Here is a 17,744-nt window from a genome sequence, read left to right on the forward strand (position 1 = left end):
GCACTCAATAAATAGCCACAGGCACTAATTATTATCATTATTAGTGGCATTTTGAAGAGAGGGACTGAGAGCTTTTTGCCTTCTCTAAAGCAAAAGGAAAAATGGAAAGATTTCAGGGCTGTCACCAGAGGTTGCAGCGAGGGGTGGGCTGCAGGGAGGAGGGGGGACGGTTTCGGGAGGATAAGGCTGGGCAGGCAGGTGGAGGGGGGGCCGTGGGTGATGGGAACAGGTGGCACCGGGTGCGTTCTTAGGCTTTTCCTGCCACCTAGCGGCGCCTCTGGGCTATGCCACCCAGCTGTCCCCTCGGGTCTGGCTGGGCGGCAGTGGGGCGAGGCTGGGTTTAACATCCCAGAGCGCAGAACCTCCAGTCCTCTTCTGCTGCCTCCATTTAGTGCCCTGTCCCCTCGGAGACCCTGGCCTGGGCACATCCTCCACATGGTCCTAGCTTGTGGAACAAGACTCCTTTCTCCAAGTGCAGGGATGGGGGAAGGCTTTGTTCTCTTGGCTCCCGGGCAGAATGAGGAGCTGGGGCAGACACCCCAGGAGCTGGCAGAGACCTCCCCCAGGCTCCACCCTGTTCCCCGCTGGCTTGATGGCCAGCCCAGGGGAACGCCAGGCCTCCTCCAGACCCATCTTGGTGTCTGTGTCGGGTTTTATTGAATTCTCTAAAGATGTGCAACCCTGAGCAGAGCCTGGGTCAGGGTTCTCCTGAGCTTTCCCATCCCACCTTCTCCAGAGAATTTTGCCTTTGTCTCTGGGATGAGAGGAGGGGGACAGAGAGCTGCAGCCTGAGCACCCCTCCACCCCCACGTGAAGGACCGGGTGGGGGGGCCTCTGAGCCAGCTCCGCCTCTGGGGCTTGTCATCTCCCTCCCCTAGGGGAGGCGCCAGCCCCTCCAAGGAGGCTGCCTGGAATGATATCCTCCTTGCATCATGTCTAGCTCCTGCTTCAAAGGCAGCTGTGCCTGTTTGGTGAGGGGTCTGACCTTGGTGAGGGGTTTTAGGAGGAGTCCGGGAGCTACATGCTGGGCTGGGGATCTGGAGCCGCGCTTCCATAGGCCCCCTGCATCTGCCACCCCCCACACCCTCCATGCCCACTTTTCCTCTCAGGGCCTGGTTAGAGCCTCAGCTGCAACGGGGCCAGAATTGCATCATTCTTGGCTTTGTTCACAGAGCAGCAGGTGGAGGAGCGGCTCGCAGTCCATGCCCCCCCCTTCCTGCTCATCTCCTTCCACTCCCTCCTGGGTAACCCTTCTCCTTCCTCCCTTCTCAGACTCACGACACCCCCACCCTAGGAGTAGCCTGCCTTAACCGTGGCTCTCAGATCCCTTTCCCCCTTCTCCTGCTCCCCAGGGAGCCCATGAGGCTCCAAGGGGAAGGGAAGGAGGCTAGGGAGGGGTGGCTGGGGGGGGTAGGGGGCGGAGCAGAAATCAGCATCACAGGGAAACTGCCCTCCTCATTTCTGTTCCCCACCCAGTGGGAGGCAGATGCCACCCCCAAAGAAACATCTGGTTGTAGCCAGGGTATGGTCTCCCAGAATTTGGGAACAAGGTTAAAAACTGTCACCTGATACACGAAACCTAATAAATAATCAACATAAGGTGAATGAACTCAGCTCTTTGTAGAAAGCACTCAAATTTCATTGATGGTTTATGTGTCTGTCAGTGGGCCCAGAATGTTATACTCCCACCCCAATCTCCCACCAACCCTGTGAGGTGGTGCTGTTATCACTCTTGGCTTATGGATGAGGAAGCTCGGAGCTCAGACGTGAATGCACCACCCAGCTACGGAATGGCAAACATGGGACTTGAATCTTGGCCAGTCTCCTCCCGGTGGGGCTCAAAGCTTCTCAAAGAGATGGTTGGAAAGTTTGGTGCTGACCAGGCTGGGACTTCCCCCCGCCCCCTCCCCGCCCAAAAGGAGATTTTTGCCCAAGACACTTTTTTTTTTTTTTAAAGATTTTATTTATTTATTTGATAGAGAGAGACGCAGAGAGGGAATACAAGCAGTGGGAGAGGGAGAAGCAGGCTTCCCACTGAGCAGGGAGCCTGATACGGGGCTTGATCCCAGGACCCTCGGGTCATGACCTGAGCCAAAGGCAGATGCTTAACAATGGAGCCACCTGGGTGCCCCTGCCCAAGACACTTATTAAGAGACAAGACAAATGTCCTTTTAATCTTATGAAGGAGATTCAATAAGATATATGTCAAGTGACCTGGGCTGGGCCCTGCCCCCCTCTACTGCTGCCCCTCTACGGTAAGGCTGTGGCTGAAGGTTCTGGGCCACATGGGGAGGAGCAATAAGAAATAAAGAGCCAGGGGCGCCTGGGTGGCTCAGTGGGTTAAGCCGCTGCCTTCTGCTCAGGTCATGATCTCAGGGTCCTGGGATCGAGCCCCGCATTGGGCTCTCTGCTCAGCAGGGAGCCTGTTTCCTCCTCTCTCTCTGCCTGCCTCTCTGCCTGCCTGTGATCTCTCTCTCTGTCAAATAAATAAATAAAATCTTAAAAAAAAAAAAAAAAAGGGAAAACTTAAAAAAAAAAAAAAAAAGAAAGAAAGAAAGAGCCAGAGCCTGTCGAGGCCCTGGGCAGCCAGGGAAAAGGGAGGACTGGGAGGCTGCACACGTGGATCTTGCAGTCCTCACAGGGACCCTCTGCTTATGGGGCTTCCTGAATAACTTCTGGGTTTAGCATTCTAGCCACTGTGACTTTGGCTAGTAGGAGTCTATTTGTTAGGGCCCGCTCAGCATCTCTGGGGACAGGCAGTTCTCAGCCTTGCAAAGCCCAAGCCCAGACTTTAGGTCTAGCCAGGCAGCAGCTGTTCCAGAAGCCCATCGTGGGTGGCTGCTGCCGCCACAGCCGCCACCTCCTCCTTGTTTTCACTTCCCAGTGGCTGCTTCATTCCTGAAAGAAAATCAGTGGGAAACAACTAGGAAGAATGGAGCTTGCCTTCACAGCCTAGGGCCCAGCTCCACCAGGACCTGGGAGAGGTGGGGTCATGGTCTGGGGTACATGCATGCTGGCCATTAGCACTCTTACCAGTCTCTTGTCTCTTTAGCCCAGGACAGGCTCCCTCTGAAGAGACAAAGGGCCCCATTGACCCCCTAGCCTTGTGACCTCACCCAAATCTGTCCCTCCCCTCCCCAGGCAGCCAGCAGGGCGCTCACTCATTTGGGTAGCAGACAGCGGCCACAAGGCCGCTGAGAGGGCATGGCAGGGGAGCCAAGAGAGGGGGCAGCCAGCAGGGCAGGGAAGACTGGGAGTGTGTGGTGAGTCCCCGCCAGACCCCTGAAGAGATGGGTGGCCCAGGATGACGGGCTGCCAGGACTCCTGGCTGTAGTTCCAGGAGCAAACAGCAAATACCCCACAGGGCCAAAGCGTGGGAGGACTAGGGGAGTCCAACCTCAGCCCTAAGCCAGGCTGCCCCTGAGCTCAGGGCCTCCCCGGCCTGCATTCCTGCCTCCCTCCCCCCAGTATGTCCCCCACACCCAGCCTATAAAGCCCCCTTTGTCTGGGCCCACTGAGGATCTTAACTCACCCCATCTGAGCTTCCCGCCCTCTGCCCCCTCACCCTCTGGTGCCCAACAAAGAGTCCAGGGTGCAGTGGGAGTGGGTAAACCCCCCTTCATGCCAGCCTGGGGACTGGCCGGGGGGGGGGGTAGGGAGTTGAGGCAGCCAGCCCCTGCCCACCAACGCTCTCACCCTGCTTCCAGCCTCAGGGCAGGTTAGTGCCCAGCCCTGTCTGCTCTGGACTCCTCACTCCTGGGCAGCACGCCGGCCTCTCACATGCCTGCTCATGTGACATCGCCCTCAGTGCGGCCCTATCCAGTCAGGGGCAGGACAGAGGGGCAGTGGGCCATCAGGAGCCACCTCTGATGGGGGGGGGGGGTGTCAGTGGGGGAAGTGGTCTCTTTGACACCTCTTTGGTCTTTTCCAGAGTGGGTGGCTGCCCTGCCACCAGTCAGGTGCCTGGCTGGCATTGGGGGCTTCAGAGGACCCTTCTGTGGCAGTGAGCCCGAGTTCAGCCCCTCCTCCCGCTTGGCATATGCCTGGGGCAGGGCACCCAGTAGGCGACAGGAATCTCTGTCTCTGGTCCCCACACCCAGCCGAGGACTTCAGAACACATTTGAATAGAGGCTGGATCCTGACAGGAGGGATGAGGCCTCCCCACCATCTCCTGTCCTCACAAGGTCACAGGATCCAGACCCCTGCTCACCGGCAGTGGGGGGCGGGGGGTAGTGGAGGGGGCAGTGCCGTGTCCGCCTGTGTCCCAGACTCTGTGGGTGTCTCTGATCTGCTCTCAGGAACCCCGGAGGAGGGGCATCAGCCTGGGAGACAGTGGTCTGGGCCACAGGGTCAGCTCTGTCACCAGGCTGCCGGGTGACCTCCGGCAAACCCTTCTGTGGCCCCTGTAACATGAGGGGTGGGGCCCTTCTAAGTCCTAAATCTCGGACATGAAGTGAGGGGCTTCCCTGGGAGAGTGTCCTCTCTGGAAGAACGACGTCCCCGGGACAGGGAGAACCAGGTGTGCTGGCAGGGATGAGCCCCTGGATGTGAGCGGGGGTGGGGTGGGGGTGGGGGTGGTGTGTGTGTGTGTGTGTGTGTGTGTGTGTGTGTGTGTGTGTGTGTGTCCAAATGCGCGCGGGGGCGCGCGCGCCGGTGTGAGCGCGGCGCCTCCACCCGCGGGTGGGAGGGGGCGGGGCGGGGCGGGGGCGGGGCCTGCGGGGCGGGGCGGGGGTCTGGGCGGCTGACAACCCGCGCTCCTCGCGCTGGGCGGTCGCCCGGCTGCAGCACCGACAGGGCGCATGGAAGGGCCGCCGCCCCCCGCGCCCCCCGGGGCCGGCGCGGCGAGGACGGCGTAGCGGGCATTAGCATGGAGCAGGTCAGCCGGTGCGGGGCGCGGGGGCGCGTCTGGGAGGGCAGGGCGGGGGCCGTAAGCACCGGGTGAGGGTGGGCGCGCCGCGGGGGAGGGGGGCTGGGGCGCTAAGGCTCCGAGTCCGGCGGGAGCTTGGGACGAGGGATGAGGCTAGTGTGACACTGAGCTGGTGGGTACACACACGCACGCACACACAGGGAGGCGCGCACAGAGGGCGCGCACGCTGCTTCTCTCCCCACCCAGGAAAGCACCCTCATTTAGAAGCCCCCCTCCGCACGCGGGAAGGTCTCAGCCCTTGCTAGGATCCTAGGCTTGAGGGGGCTGCAGGCCCTGCGGAATGGAGTGACAGGAGACGGAGGGAGCTCTCCCACGCCAACTACCGCCGACCCCCTAGCGAGACCTCACAGCGACAGGACACAACCGTCTCCCTCCCCCATCTACACATGGAGGGTCTTCTCCCAGCCAGGCACCCCCCCACCCGGTTACAGCAGCTGCAGCAGCTGCTGCCACCATTTCATGGCAGTGAAAAGATGGGGTGGGCTGGGCAGCTTCTCCATATGCCCCCCAAAGGCAGACCTGCAGCCCCAGCCAGGCCCCGGGGTCTTTCATTTACACAATCGCCATCAGAAAGGGGCAGGGGTGAAGCCTCCCTAGGGCTAGAGAAGCCTCACCCCCTCCAGGGTGTGCAGCAAATGGAGAAGGGGGGTCAGTCCCCTTAGGTGAGTGAGGGGGGCCTCTACTTGGACGGGCAGTTGGGCTCCTGCTCTAAGAGAGGCAGCAGCCTGGGCGGGAGTGAGGGCGCTGCTCTTGAGATTGTCTTACTCCCTTCATAATCCTGACTTGGTAGGAGGTCTTGGGGTGGGGTCTGGAGTGGTGGGATTTTCTGTTCTTGGGTGTGCCTTTAAGTGCTGGGCTTATCCGCACTCCTGGGCTCTTTGGGGCTGCTCTGCCTGAAGCAGTGGCCTGGGGCCCTGGGCTCTGAGACCTCTCCCCTTCAGACTGAGTGCAGACCCCCTACCTTTGGCAGAGGGGTTCTTGGGTTGTCTGTGGTGGTGATGAGGAGGGGCGGGAGGCTGGGTAGGGGTAAGGAGTCAGGGGTGGGGGTGAGCCTAAGTTCTGGGGAGGCGAGAATGCTCTGGACATCTTCCCCTGGGGGCTGCGTGGGCTGTGTGGGGAGGATCTGTGGGCTGGTCTAGTCTCTAGGCCTGTTTGGGATCTTCACTGTTAATTTAAATGGCCAGTGGCAGAACCAGGCCTGGCAGGGAGAAGGGGACTCCATTCGTCATTATCTGCTGTTGCTGTCCTCCACTCTGAGTATCAACAAGTGGGGGCTGGGGGAACAGTCCTAAATGCCACTGAATTGCTTACATTAAAACAGTGCATTTTACGTTATGCGAATTTCACCTCAATAAACAAAAAAAGGGGGGGTTGGGCTAGGGACCATTGCTACTTTCTGCCTAGGAAGTAGCTCACTGGGAGGGCAGCTCAGCCTGAATTGCTCCTAAAAGCAGCCCTCTGTTGCCCCCCCATCAGCCTTCTAGACCTCTTCTAGGGGTCAGCTGTTTCCCCTTTCCCAGAGGACAGACTCTGGCTCCCCTGTGCCCTGGCATTGCGGAGGGGAGGAAAGAGAGGAGAGAGTAGGACATTGGGCGGCACCCATCAAAGGGACACTGGGAAGTCTTGGATATCTGTCCTCTCTCTGGGCCGCTATGAAATCCCTGCTAGTGGTGTTGAACGGCGGCTGTTGCGGTCCTTTCTAGGTGTCCCAGGACATCTCTGCCAAGCAGCACAGCAGTCAGCCTGTCCGCTGGACTGTGAGTCACGCCCCCCCCAATCCCCAGATGGGGATGCTGATGTTAATGTCTGAAGGCAGCCCCAGCCCTGCCGGCTCCGTGGGTGTCACCGGCTTTCTGGAGGAGCCGGAAGCATGGTGTGTATGGGGCGCTTCTGAAATCGGAGCTTCTTTCACCACACCAGGGGAAGCTCCTATTTTAAGTTTCCCATGTGCCGAGCCCTCTTGTAAAGCGAAGGATCCTTTTATAGTACGAGAACCGCCCCAATGTGTCTGTGTGGTATGCGTGGATTTTGGCATGTAGGGTCTCTTAAAAGGGAGCATGCCTGGAATCTCACAGGGGGGGAGTGCCCAGATGGAGGGGCTTGCCCCCTGTGGTCAGTGCCCTGCCCCTCTTTTCTTCCCATCTAACTCCCCTCTCCCTCCTAGGCCTGGCTCAGAGCCAGACAGAGGAGAGGGAGCAGCTGCTGGGGATTTCCAGAGCTTCCAGGGGGAGGTGGGAGCTACCCCTCCCCTTCCCCTCCCCACTCCTCCCCTTCTCTTCCTTCCCTCCATGTTTCCCTCCTCTCTCTTTTCCTCCTCTCCTCTGCCCCTCCACGTCTCCTTGAAGGACACAATGGAGACAGAGAGGAGAGTGGGTCATGGCCCGCCTGTGTGCAAGTCTTCCGTAGAGCTGGGCAGGCTCTGGGGGCCTGTGGCAAAAGCAGGACTGCAGGCCAGCTGCTGGAAGAATTTAAATGCCCTCACATAGAACCTCAGAATTTAGCCTCCTGGATCTGGGAAGACACTACCGGGCCTAGCTACTCCTAGAGATCCTGCTTCATAGAGCGGAGGCTTGGCATCAGACTTGACCAAGTTACTGAAATTTCGGACCTTGTTTCCTCGTTTATACAGTGGGGCTAATAATAACACCTACCCTACAGGGTGGTCATTGGGTGTAGACAAAATCGTGTCTGTAAAAAGCCTGGCACACAGTAGGCACTCAACTCATTTGAACACATCTTGGCGATGGGTCAGGTGACATCATGGTCCTTGGAAGTCATCTGCTAGCCTTCTACACACAGTCCAGGCCACGGGACTGGTGTCACGCCCCAGTGTCACACAGCTGGGAGCCTGCAAGGGCGGGGACCCCAGCCCAAGGCCTCTTCCTTGTCCCCGCATCGCGACAAACACGGTTCCTCTAAGGGGTCGCTGGTGGAGAATGGCAGGACTGGGCATCTCTTACCCATTCCCTGCCCTGACACCAGGGTTTTACTGGGTGTGGCTTGTTTGCCCGGCTGCCAGCCCGGAGAAGCCACAGCCCCTTGCTTCCACCCCTGAGCCAGCTGTCCAGAGGTTGCTGGCCTGGGTTCCCAGCTGTTTGGTCGGTTACCAATGGCCCTTGGCCCCAGCCAGGCTAGAGGCTCTGTAGGTTCCCTGCCTGAGGGGTGTTTGGGTGGGATTCCTGAGGGACCTGGTGGCAGGGAGGAGGGTGGGGATTGGCGTCTTCTTGAGTGGCCTGTTGCCCTACCCTTACACCATTAAAGATGCTCAGCGAGGTCTGCTCTGTGGGATATCCAGGGCTTCTGCCAGAACCTGGGCACACCCCCCTGCACCTCCTACCCCCCAGCTCTCAGCTTTGGGCCTCCTTCCTCTGCCACTTGCCCTGTGACAGCCTTCAAGGTCTTGGCCACACACCCAGCCTCCCGGGACCCCTGCCTTCTGCCCTCATTATGGGAGGCCCTCTTGTTTTCCTCAGTGCACTGCTTGTACCACACTGCAGCCCTGACCTAGCCATCCTCTGCTGTTTCTTGCTCTCCCTGGAATCTGAGCCCAAAGAAGGCAGGCCCATTGACGGTCCCCACCACCAGACACGGCAGTTTGCATGTAATCAGGGCTTAATAAATATCTTTTGCCTTGAATGAATTGGGCCCGCACCTGCTTTAGAGGTGAGCATTTAGGTGGGGGTGGGTTGCTTTCAGGGGACAAGCAGAGGACAAGCTGGGGGCGGGAAAGCCAGAGTCACAGGAACAAGCCTCTCCTCTGCGATCCCCTCTAGTCCTGCCCTCCCGCCCTTCTCCACCAGGGGGTGCTCCTCCCCCTTCGGTGGAAGGACGGATGCTGTTGTCCAGGGTCACCACCCAGGCCCACAGTTCCAATAACCCCCTTCCACCCACTGTTTCTCCTTTTCAGCTCCTGGGGTGCTTTGAATCCATGATCAAGTGTGAGCCCCCAGTGGGGAGGCAGGCAGAGAGGGTCTTACTGTTCTCATATTACAGAGGATGAAACAGGAGCAGAGCATGTCCTTTTCTTCAAAGACATACAATGACTAGGTGGACAGGAGGGGAAACTGACCCCAGGCCTTTGGACTCTGGAGTCAGTGCTCCTTGATGACACCATGCAACTCCTAGCTGGGTCCTGGGCCAGGCCTGATCCTGGCTGTGGACGGCTCTGGTCGGAGGACCCCTCCCTGACTGCCCCCCAACTCTTGCCCTAGCTGGAGTTGGGGAACACAGAGCCTAGAGCTTTGCAGCTTCTTCCTTCGCTCAACTCATCACCCCTCCATCTCTCTCATGCCCAAGTCTCTCCCAGGGCTCCCCTGTGCTGCTAACTTCCTTTTTTTTTTTTTTTTTTAAAGATTTTATTTATTTGTCAGAGAGAGAGAGCGTGAGAGAGCACAGGCAGAGTGACAGTCAGAGGGAGAAGTAGGCTCCCTGGTGAGCAAGGAGCCCGATGCAGGACTCAACCCCAGGACGCTGGGATCATGACCTGAGCTGAAGGCAGCCGCTTAACCAACTGAGCCACCCAGGTGTCCCTGCTGCTAACTCTTAACAGGCCTGCCTCTACTCCCTCATCCCCTTGCTCTTCCTCACTGTGAAATCTGGCCTCTGCCTCCACCGGTCCTCTCTTTGCCCAAGGTGCCCTCTCTGCCCAACACAGTGCCACTTCCTCGGTTCAGGAACGCCCTGGGTCTACTGATGACTTCCAAAGCTGTATCTCTAGTTTAGGCCTCTCTTCGGAGAGACAGACCCAGAGTTTAAGGTGCTGGTCACTTTTCCACTTGGCAACACAGCCTGTGGGTTAAGTGTGTGGACTCCGGAGCCCAAATGCCCAGATTCAAATTCTGGGTGGACTTGGGTGAGGTACTCAAGCTCTCTGGGCCTCAGTTTCCTTATCCATAAAATGAGGATTATAATATCTATTTCAAAGCTCCTTTGTGAGGCTGAATTGGAATAACACATACAAAGGATGCACAGTGCCTGGCATGCCCCCTCTCCCTGAGAACACTCCAGATTTTTCCATCTCCTTCCCGCAACACCCAGCTGGTCACCAAGTCGTGCGGGCCTCTGATGTTTCTTGCCCCTGTCCTCATTCAGGGTCTCCCCCGACCATCTCCCCGCCAGCCACATCTCCTTGCTGCCCCCACCCCCCTGTCTTTCCTGCTATGTGGCCCATCTCTTCTTAAATCCCTGGCCCCAGCCAGGCTGGAATCTAAGTGCCTCAGGCCCAGTCACTCCATCGGCATATCCCCCGCCCACATTTCCTTCCTCATCCCTCCATGCTTCCTGCCCACATATGTACCCTCCTTACCCTCTTCTTGGCTCCAGCCACATCACTAGAATCTGTTTTCTCCCGCCTTTGCCTATGATAGTCCTTTTCCCTGGAGTGCTTTTAACCCCCATTCCTCATCCCCCCCACCTCACCATGAAGCCCAAAAAGCTCAAGGCCCCCTCATCCTGGAAGCTTTCCTCTGCTCCTTTTTGGAGATCTCACTACAGAGTCAGGATTGGTAAGACCAGGACTCCCACAAGGGAAGGAGCTAGGTCTTATCTCCGTATCCCCAGGGGCAACCTTCAGTCCCCCAACCCCTCATATATATTAAGATTCCCAATAAGCATTTGTGAACGGAGAGGAAGGTGACTGGGCTGGGGGAGGAGCTTAGAAAGAGGAGAAGTATAAGGAGGGTCCTCAGTGAGGGACCCCCCCCCACCCATGCTGGCCTCTACTTCCAGGAACCCCAGAGAAAGCGTGTGCCAGGCATGGAGTGGATTTGGGGGTGGGTGGTGGGACCTGGGAGTGGGACCCATTGAGCCTGAGGGAAAGGACAGGAGGAAGAACGGCTGGAGAAGATCGATGGGAGAGGGCCAGGACAGAATGGGGGTGCAGGTCAAGGTGCAGGAAGAGGTGGGAAGGGCAGCTGGGTGGGGGAAGAGCGCACTTTCTGGGAAGTGGGAGAGGGTGGGGGAGGTGAGCGCGGTGCATTGTGGAGGGAGGAATTCATCTGCGGGCGGGTGTGAGCTCATTTCCTCTCACTGCCTCCCGCTGTGTCTGAGGGCATCAGGCTCTGGAAAAAGTGAGCCAGGGGCACCCCAGTGGTCACCACCCTCCTCCGCTCCCCCCACAGCCACAGTTCAGTCTGGACCCCAGGTGCCACTGCTTCCCCCTTACAGAGACAGCCCGTTTGTTCTGAGAGGGGAGGACCCCTGAGCCAGCATGGCAGCATCGGACCCCTGGAGCTACAGGACAGAGGGAGGGAGAAACAGGAACCTTCTTGAAAACCAAGCAAGACAATACAGGCAGTATGATGCGTTACAGTTAGATAGCAGGAAGGACTTCTTAGAAGGGCCAGGGGCAGGGGGTAGGGTGTGGGGTGGGGACAATTCCATCTGCACGCGACCTTGATGAGGAGAGGTGGGGAAGGAAGAGGAGTCATAAAGGGCCCTTCCATCATTATGAGAGCATCCCTTTTCCAAGGACTGCCAGGGAACTGAGAAGAAATTAAATAAAACATAAGATTTAAAAACAAGTTGGTATGTTCTTCCTCCGGCTCACAGGATTAGGGACGGCCTAGTGGGTGTCTGGGCCCCTCTTAGCCGCTCCAAGACCTGAGTCCTGGCCCTGGGGAGACTTGGAGCTGGCGAGGTAGGCAGGCTTTATGAGGTCTCCTTGCCCAGAGGACGTGGGTGATTCCCATGGGCAGAGTCAGCCTTCCACTTTCGTTGCCTGCTTTATCCCATTCCCATTTGTATCTACCTGTGGCCTCTGCCTTCTTTTCTTCATAATCTGAGTGAAGGAATATGGGAGACCTTTAAATCTGCAAGAAGGCATGGGAAAGAGGTAAGCTGAGGCTGTAGGAAATACAGGAAGTAAGAAGGATGTCAGACAGCAGAAGGGACTTTTCGGCAGAAATGAGGGACTGAGGGACCAACTCTTCCCAGAACATCAGGTAATGGCCTGGAGGGGTCCTGCTTAGGGGCAAGGAAATAAAGAACTGGCTCAGAACCCCAGGGGCTCTTGGGGCCCACCTTGGAATGAAGCCCCAAAGGAAGGTTGTGGGGAGCTTGTGACTGTGAGGCCTGGGGCCATCTCTGCCCTCACTGTTGTCCATGGCAGAGCAGATCTATGGGCTGGTCCAGAAGCCTGAATCCCAGGCTGGCTGGCTGGGTGTCTGAAGGGCTGGGGGACCCACCAGCCTCTTTCTTCCAGTCTCCATTTCTCTGCCTCCTTGGGGTCCTGGACTGAGACTCTTGCCTGGGAAGAAGGCCCTAGATAGAGGGGTTAGAGCCCCTGAAGCTCCCACCTGCCCCCACCCTTGTCTGTCCTTATCTCCATGAGTCTCTGGACAGAAGGCTCCCTAAGCCTTTTTTCTGTCTCTCCCTCTCTTCAATCCTGGGTCTCTATCTTTGTCTCTGACTTTCTTCTCCTGCACTCTGCACTGTCTCTATCTTGTCTCTGCCTCTGTGATGCTTTCTGTGTCTCTCAGCCTTTGTTTCTGACCACTTCTGTCTGATTGTGTTTCTCTCTGCTTCCCTCTCCCTTCCTTCCTCCATCCCTCTCTCTCCCTGTGCTAGCTCTGGGTTTGGTGCCCTTGTCCTCTTTCCTCCCCAAGCCAGGATCACCATCCATTTGGGCCGGTTCCCGGGAAGCCAGCCCAAATTTTCTCCCTGAGACTACCTCTCTTCCCCAGGCTGCTCTGTCTTCTAGCTCCGCTGCCGGCGCAAAGCCCTGCCTGAGCCCCCTTTATCTGTCAGCTGCTCTGGGGAGAGGCGGCGGGTGCGCCCCGTCGGGAGCGCAGGGGGCGGAGCGAAGGGGCTGGCCCCCGGGGGGGACACTCCGCGCTCGGCCCCGCCCCCTCCGGCCCCGCCCCTCCCGGGTCCCGGCCTGCGCCCCCAGCAGTGCCCCGGCAGCAGAGCCGCCGCTGCCGCCCGATGAATGGAGTCGCCTTCTGCCTGGTCGGGATCCCGCCCCGCCCGGAGCCCCGGCCCCCTCAGGTGAGGTCGCTGGGCCAGGGGAGGGGGGCGGATCCCGGCGCTTCAGGGGAGCTGCCGCCGCAGGGTCAGGGTCGCGGCTCCCCCGCTCGGCGGGCACGACCTGGGGCGCACGCCGCTGGCACCGCGGGCACGGCTGCAGGGAACCTGGGCTGGTGGCGGGCCGTGGGAGGGGGCCGGAGCGAGAAGTGCCCCGGGTAGGGGGGTGGGAAGGGGGAAGGCAGGCAGAGGACCGGGACGCGTACGGGGCTGCCAGGGCAGAGGGCACCGACCAGGGCGGCGGTGCCAGGCCCCCCGCGGCCGGGTAGCGGGGGCGGGAGGCCCGCGCCTTTTGTCCGGCTTTTTCAGGCGGGGCGTCTGCCGCCGTTTCCTCTGCCCGAGTTTTCGTTTTCCGTTGGCGAGGCCCCGGCACAGCTGGAGGGAGAGGGAGTGGGGGAGGGGGTTCCCGGAGCGGGATGTCCTTGGCCACTGCGGCCGGACACCCCCCTCCCCGCGCCACACTCGCCCCCTGCCGGGCCTGACGGCACGATGAGCTTCAGGGAGCGGGTCTGCTGCTCCACTGGCTCCTGGGAGAAGACAAACGGGCCCTGGGACCCCATGGTCCCGAAGGCTCAGCTGCGCTCCCTTCCGCCCCCTCGGGCTGGCTGTGGGTGGGTCTGGGTGCGGGGTGCCAGGGGCATTACTCAGCGCTGGGCTGCTTTGCTTGGGTTCTTTCATCTGCCAGCTGTTGAAGCTGGGGAGGGGCCAGTAAGGACCTCGGGGCCCCTTTGGAGCCAGCCCCCTACCTCCAAGCCTGGTTGACCGGTGCTGGAGTACCCCAACACTGCACCACCCTCCTTCCAAGTTCAAGGGTTGGACGCTGTCTGGCCAGTCCTTTCCCAGGTTGGAAAAGAAGTTGCCTCGGGGTCCAGGTTGCGGTCAAGGTCTGGGCTGAGGCCTCTTCCTCTTCTGACAAGGCTGGAGGACTTAGTGATGCTCTTCCTCAGCTGCCTCCCCCTCTCCCTCCATCCCATGCTGGAGCTGGGGTCTGGTGCTCTGCAAACTCTTTGAGACTGGTGTGTTTCTCAGAAGCTGGACGTATGCTCAGTTCTCCCTCAGCCTGGAGCATTCTCTCTTCCCAGAGTCTCCCTGCGCCTTTCAGCCAAAGTGTTTCCTAATTACAAACTTGAAATTCAGGATGGACAGGGGGTGGGGGTGGAGGTCATTAAGCCTGAGTCCCATGGATTCACAACCCCCCCCAACCACACATACTTCATCTCCACCCCCCCACCTTATCCACTCCCACCCCAGGCCCAGCTGGGGGTGGATAGGGTTTGATTCCATGGGGTTCAACCCCCTCTGCCAGGTCAATAGCCTTATTCCCAAAAGTGGCTGCTCTTGCTGAGATGTGCTCATTGGCCTGCGATTTGACTCTCCATTACATAACCAGTCATTTCGCCTCCAAACACAACCCAAAGGCCCCCAGCCCCAGCCTCGTCCACTTGCTCCCAAGGTGGTTGGGTCCACCCCTATGTGGCTGGAAACTCCTGTTCCAGCATGAGGCCTTGCCTTCCCCTTGGGAATGATAAGAGCAATAAATCTCTTTTACCTTCAGTGCTGGATTTCAGGACCTCAAAAGCCCTGTGGGTGGGCAGGGTGGGTATTTGGGTCTGAGACCACACAGCAATATTGCCAGGGATGGAACCTGGGTATCCTGATGAGATCTGGGCATAAGGCGAAGCTTTGGGGAAGGGGATGCTGTTAGGAAGGTGGCTTTGGGACACCATGGGCAGTGGGGCAGGCTTTCAAGGATCCCAGCCCAAGCAGAGAAGGACTGGACCCAGGGAGCAGGCCTTGTGCTGCGCTGCCTGCATAGGGACCTCTCTGCCCCCTTATCAGACTTGCCCTGAGCCCGTGGGGAAGGGATGCAGGAGGCCCCTCTGGTCGCCCAGTGGTGCAGCGGTTTGCTGGGGATGGGAGTGGGATGAGGGATGGTGCTGGTTGCAGAACAGGGCAGGAGTGGGCAGGCGCATGCGTCCTTCATCCTTCATTGTAGGGATACTTAGAGGGGCTGCCTGGTATGTAAGGTTAAAAGAGACTATAAAGCAGGAGAATGGACTAAGTGATAGTAGGAGGGACTGTAGTTATCAGTAGGGAGAGGCTTTTGAGCGGCAGCATCCCAGCCTGGCCGGGAACATTCCACAAGGAAGTTCTCTCCAGGATAGTAGGGTAGGTAGATCCCCGTGACACCAGATTCCAAGCAGAGGAATCTGGAGAGATTCATAAGGGATGCAAATATATTCAAATAGATGCATACATTAGTGCCTGGAAAAAATATATATGTGTTTTTAAGGAGGTGGGAATTGCTTTACTAATACACCTGATAGTTAAGATGTAGGTAGCAATGACTCTGGGCCAGGATTTATAAAAAAGTACTTCCTTTAGGGGCACCTGGGTGGCTCAGTGGGTTAAAGCCTCTGCCTTCAGCTCAGGTCATGATCTCAGGGTCCTGGGATCAAGCCCCGAATCAGGCTCTCTGCTCAGCAGGGAGCCTGCTTCCTCCTCTCTCTGCCTGCTTCTCTGCCTACTTGTGATCTCCGCCTGTCAAATAAATAAATAAAATCTTTTAAAAAAATTACTTCCTTTAATCCTCACACCACCACTGTGATGTGGTGCTGTTACTGTCCCCATGTAAATGTTGAGACCACCAAGGCGTGGAGAGCTAATAGCTTGGCTCGAATCATATCACTAACAAGTGGCAGAATCTAGGAAGGAAGGTGGCACTCTGGCTAGAGACTCCAAGCTCTTATCCTTCCATCCTGTTTTTTGAGCTTTCCCTGGTCCCATTGTCACTCCTGCCTTGATCAGGGTCCATCTCACAGCTACAGCTCAAGAGCAAGTGAATCTCTTGCTGGCCTGGAGCCTGGCTGCTTGTAGTCAGGCTGGGGCAGGGCAGAGGGCTGGAGACCTCAGGCGGCCATCCGGTGTTGGTGGAACCAGCTCACTGACTCCCCCAGCATGCCCACCCCACCCCACCCCAGGCCTGCCCATAGCCCTTGGACTATGGCTCAGTTCATTGGTGTTTCCCTCCCAAAGGGGCATCAGCCCTGCTCTGTTGACTACAGGGGTTCAAAGGTGAGATATTGGCTTGGTCAGGGATTTGGACAAAGCCCGGTTTTAATGATCCTGCTCTCCCTCCCTCCCCAGAGACAGCCATGAATAGGGCCTGTGGGAGCTGGCTCTGCCTTTCCCCAGCACCCCCACCCCCTTCAAACAACCCGCCTTTAGATCCAGGCCCCCCTATTTCATGCGATGTGCCAGCTCTTCAGCTGGGCTGTGCCAGTCAGTACCAGGAGAGCATCTCTTCCCCCCTGCCTCAGTGGGACAGCAGGCTGATATGCCCTACGGACCACACTTAGGGCGAGTTGGAAGCTTGGTGAGAGTGGGATTGTTACCTGTCAGAATGCGTCAGGACTGGAGGGGTCATCATGTTGAACTCCTTCATGCTATAATGGGGAAACTGAGGCCAGGCAGTACCTAAGGTCAGGTGGCCCATGAATGGAGGACATGAACCCGGGTGTCCTGATTTCCAGGCTCCCAGGTCTTGCTTTTCTCCACATGGTTCTGTCCATGATGCGCCCCGCCCCCTGCCACCACCACCACCCAGCCCCCCGCCCGGTGCCGGGTTCTGGGACTGGGCCTTGGGACAGAGGGGAGGAGCAGGGATGAGAGGACAATGTGCCCCGTTCTTCTCTGTGTCCCCAGTGGCCAGCACAGCGCCTGGCACAGGGCGGTTCTCCATAAATGTTTGTGGAGGCCGGGGAGCAGCCCTGCCCCTGGCCTCCCAGAGTGCCCTGTGCCCGGCTCTCCCCCTGGCATTGTGACAGTTAGTCTGCACATTAGTCCCCTCCATCATCTTGGAGTTATTTGAGGATAAGGAAAGTAATAAAAGGAGCTACTTCCGTAGTGCTTCCCACTAGGTAGGAAGTTACCATATCATGGTCCCATTTCACTGATGAAGAAACTGACACAAAGAGATTCTGTGGCTTCGTAAGGTCACACAGCGAGTTGTAAGTGGCAGAGCTGAGGGATGGACTGGGCCCTTCACCTCATTCCCAGCAGCCCCAAAGGTGTGGTGTTTGTCTTGGTGTCCACAAGGCCAGCCATGCAGCCAGTACTCAGAGAACGTTTGTTGACTGGCTGGTTGACAGAATATGGAGAAACCACAGATTCCTGTAATCTAACCCTTTGGAAGCAGCTGGAGTTGGAGTCTTGGGAAGGCAGCCTAGAGGCACAGCATTTTGTTATCTGTTGCGGGAGTGCCTGATCTAAACCCAGACAGGAAAGGGAAGCTCACACCCTCCTTGTTGCCCCAGAATTTTAAGGATATGGTGCTGAGCAATGGGCACATGGGAAAAGACTACAGGCAGGATTAATGAGTCTTGTTACTTTTTCATCTCTCTGGCCCTGAGATCTTCAGCCCAATGCATCACCTTGGATTGGTGGAAGGATCTGCCACCTTCAGCTAGAGGGTAGACAGTGTCGGGTTCAAGGCAGAGCTTGTCGTGGCCACCCAGGCACCTTTCCTCCATGGGATGTTGTGGAATTTCTGGCCACCTCCAGTCCTAAACCGTAGGCCCAGGGTCATCTCCTCCACCCTCCTCCAACCCATGTGCCCCTGGACAGGGGACCTGTTTCCCTCTGACTACCCCTCTGCTCCCCACTTGCTGGTCTGAAATCACATCAGTTATCTGCCATGGCTAGGCCACATGTTATCTGCAGACAAAGGCTGGCGGGGAGCTCTCTAAGGAGAAAGAAGACTCAGTGTGGAGGAGTCCTTCTAATACACAGGCAG

The 17,744-nt window shown here is 58.0% G+C and overlaps 1 protein-coding gene across 3 annotated transcripts in view; it reads left to right on the forward strand.

Annotated features, from left to right (window-relative positions):
* The first annotated feature begins 4,749 nt into the window (after nucleotides 1-4,749).
* Nucleotides 4,750-17,744, forward strand: part of ARHGAP23 (Rho GTPase activating protein 23) — a 77,260-nt gene continuing 64,265 nt past the window's right edge. For 2 of the 3 annotated variants that reach the window (XM_032871423.1, XM_032871424.1), the window contains exon 1: nucleotides 12,808-12,913. In XM_032871423.1, coding sequence (XP_032727314.1) covers nucleotides 12,851-12,913 — 63 coding nt within the window. In that variant the 5' untranslated portion in view covers nucleotides 12,808-12,850. Of the gene's footprint in view, nucleotides 4,877-12,807; nucleotides 12,914-17,744 lie in introns of those variants that run through there. The other variant, XM_032871425.1, reaches the window with a different exon arrangement.

Source organism: Lontra canadensis, unplaced genomic scaffold (genome assembly GCF_010015895.1).
Source record: "Lontra canadensis isolate GAN:19392208 unplaced genomic scaffold, GSC_riverotter_1.0 scaffold43, whole genome shotgun sequence".
NCBI lineage: Eukaryota > Metazoa > Chordata > Mammalia > Carnivora > Mustelidae > Lontra > Lontra canadensis.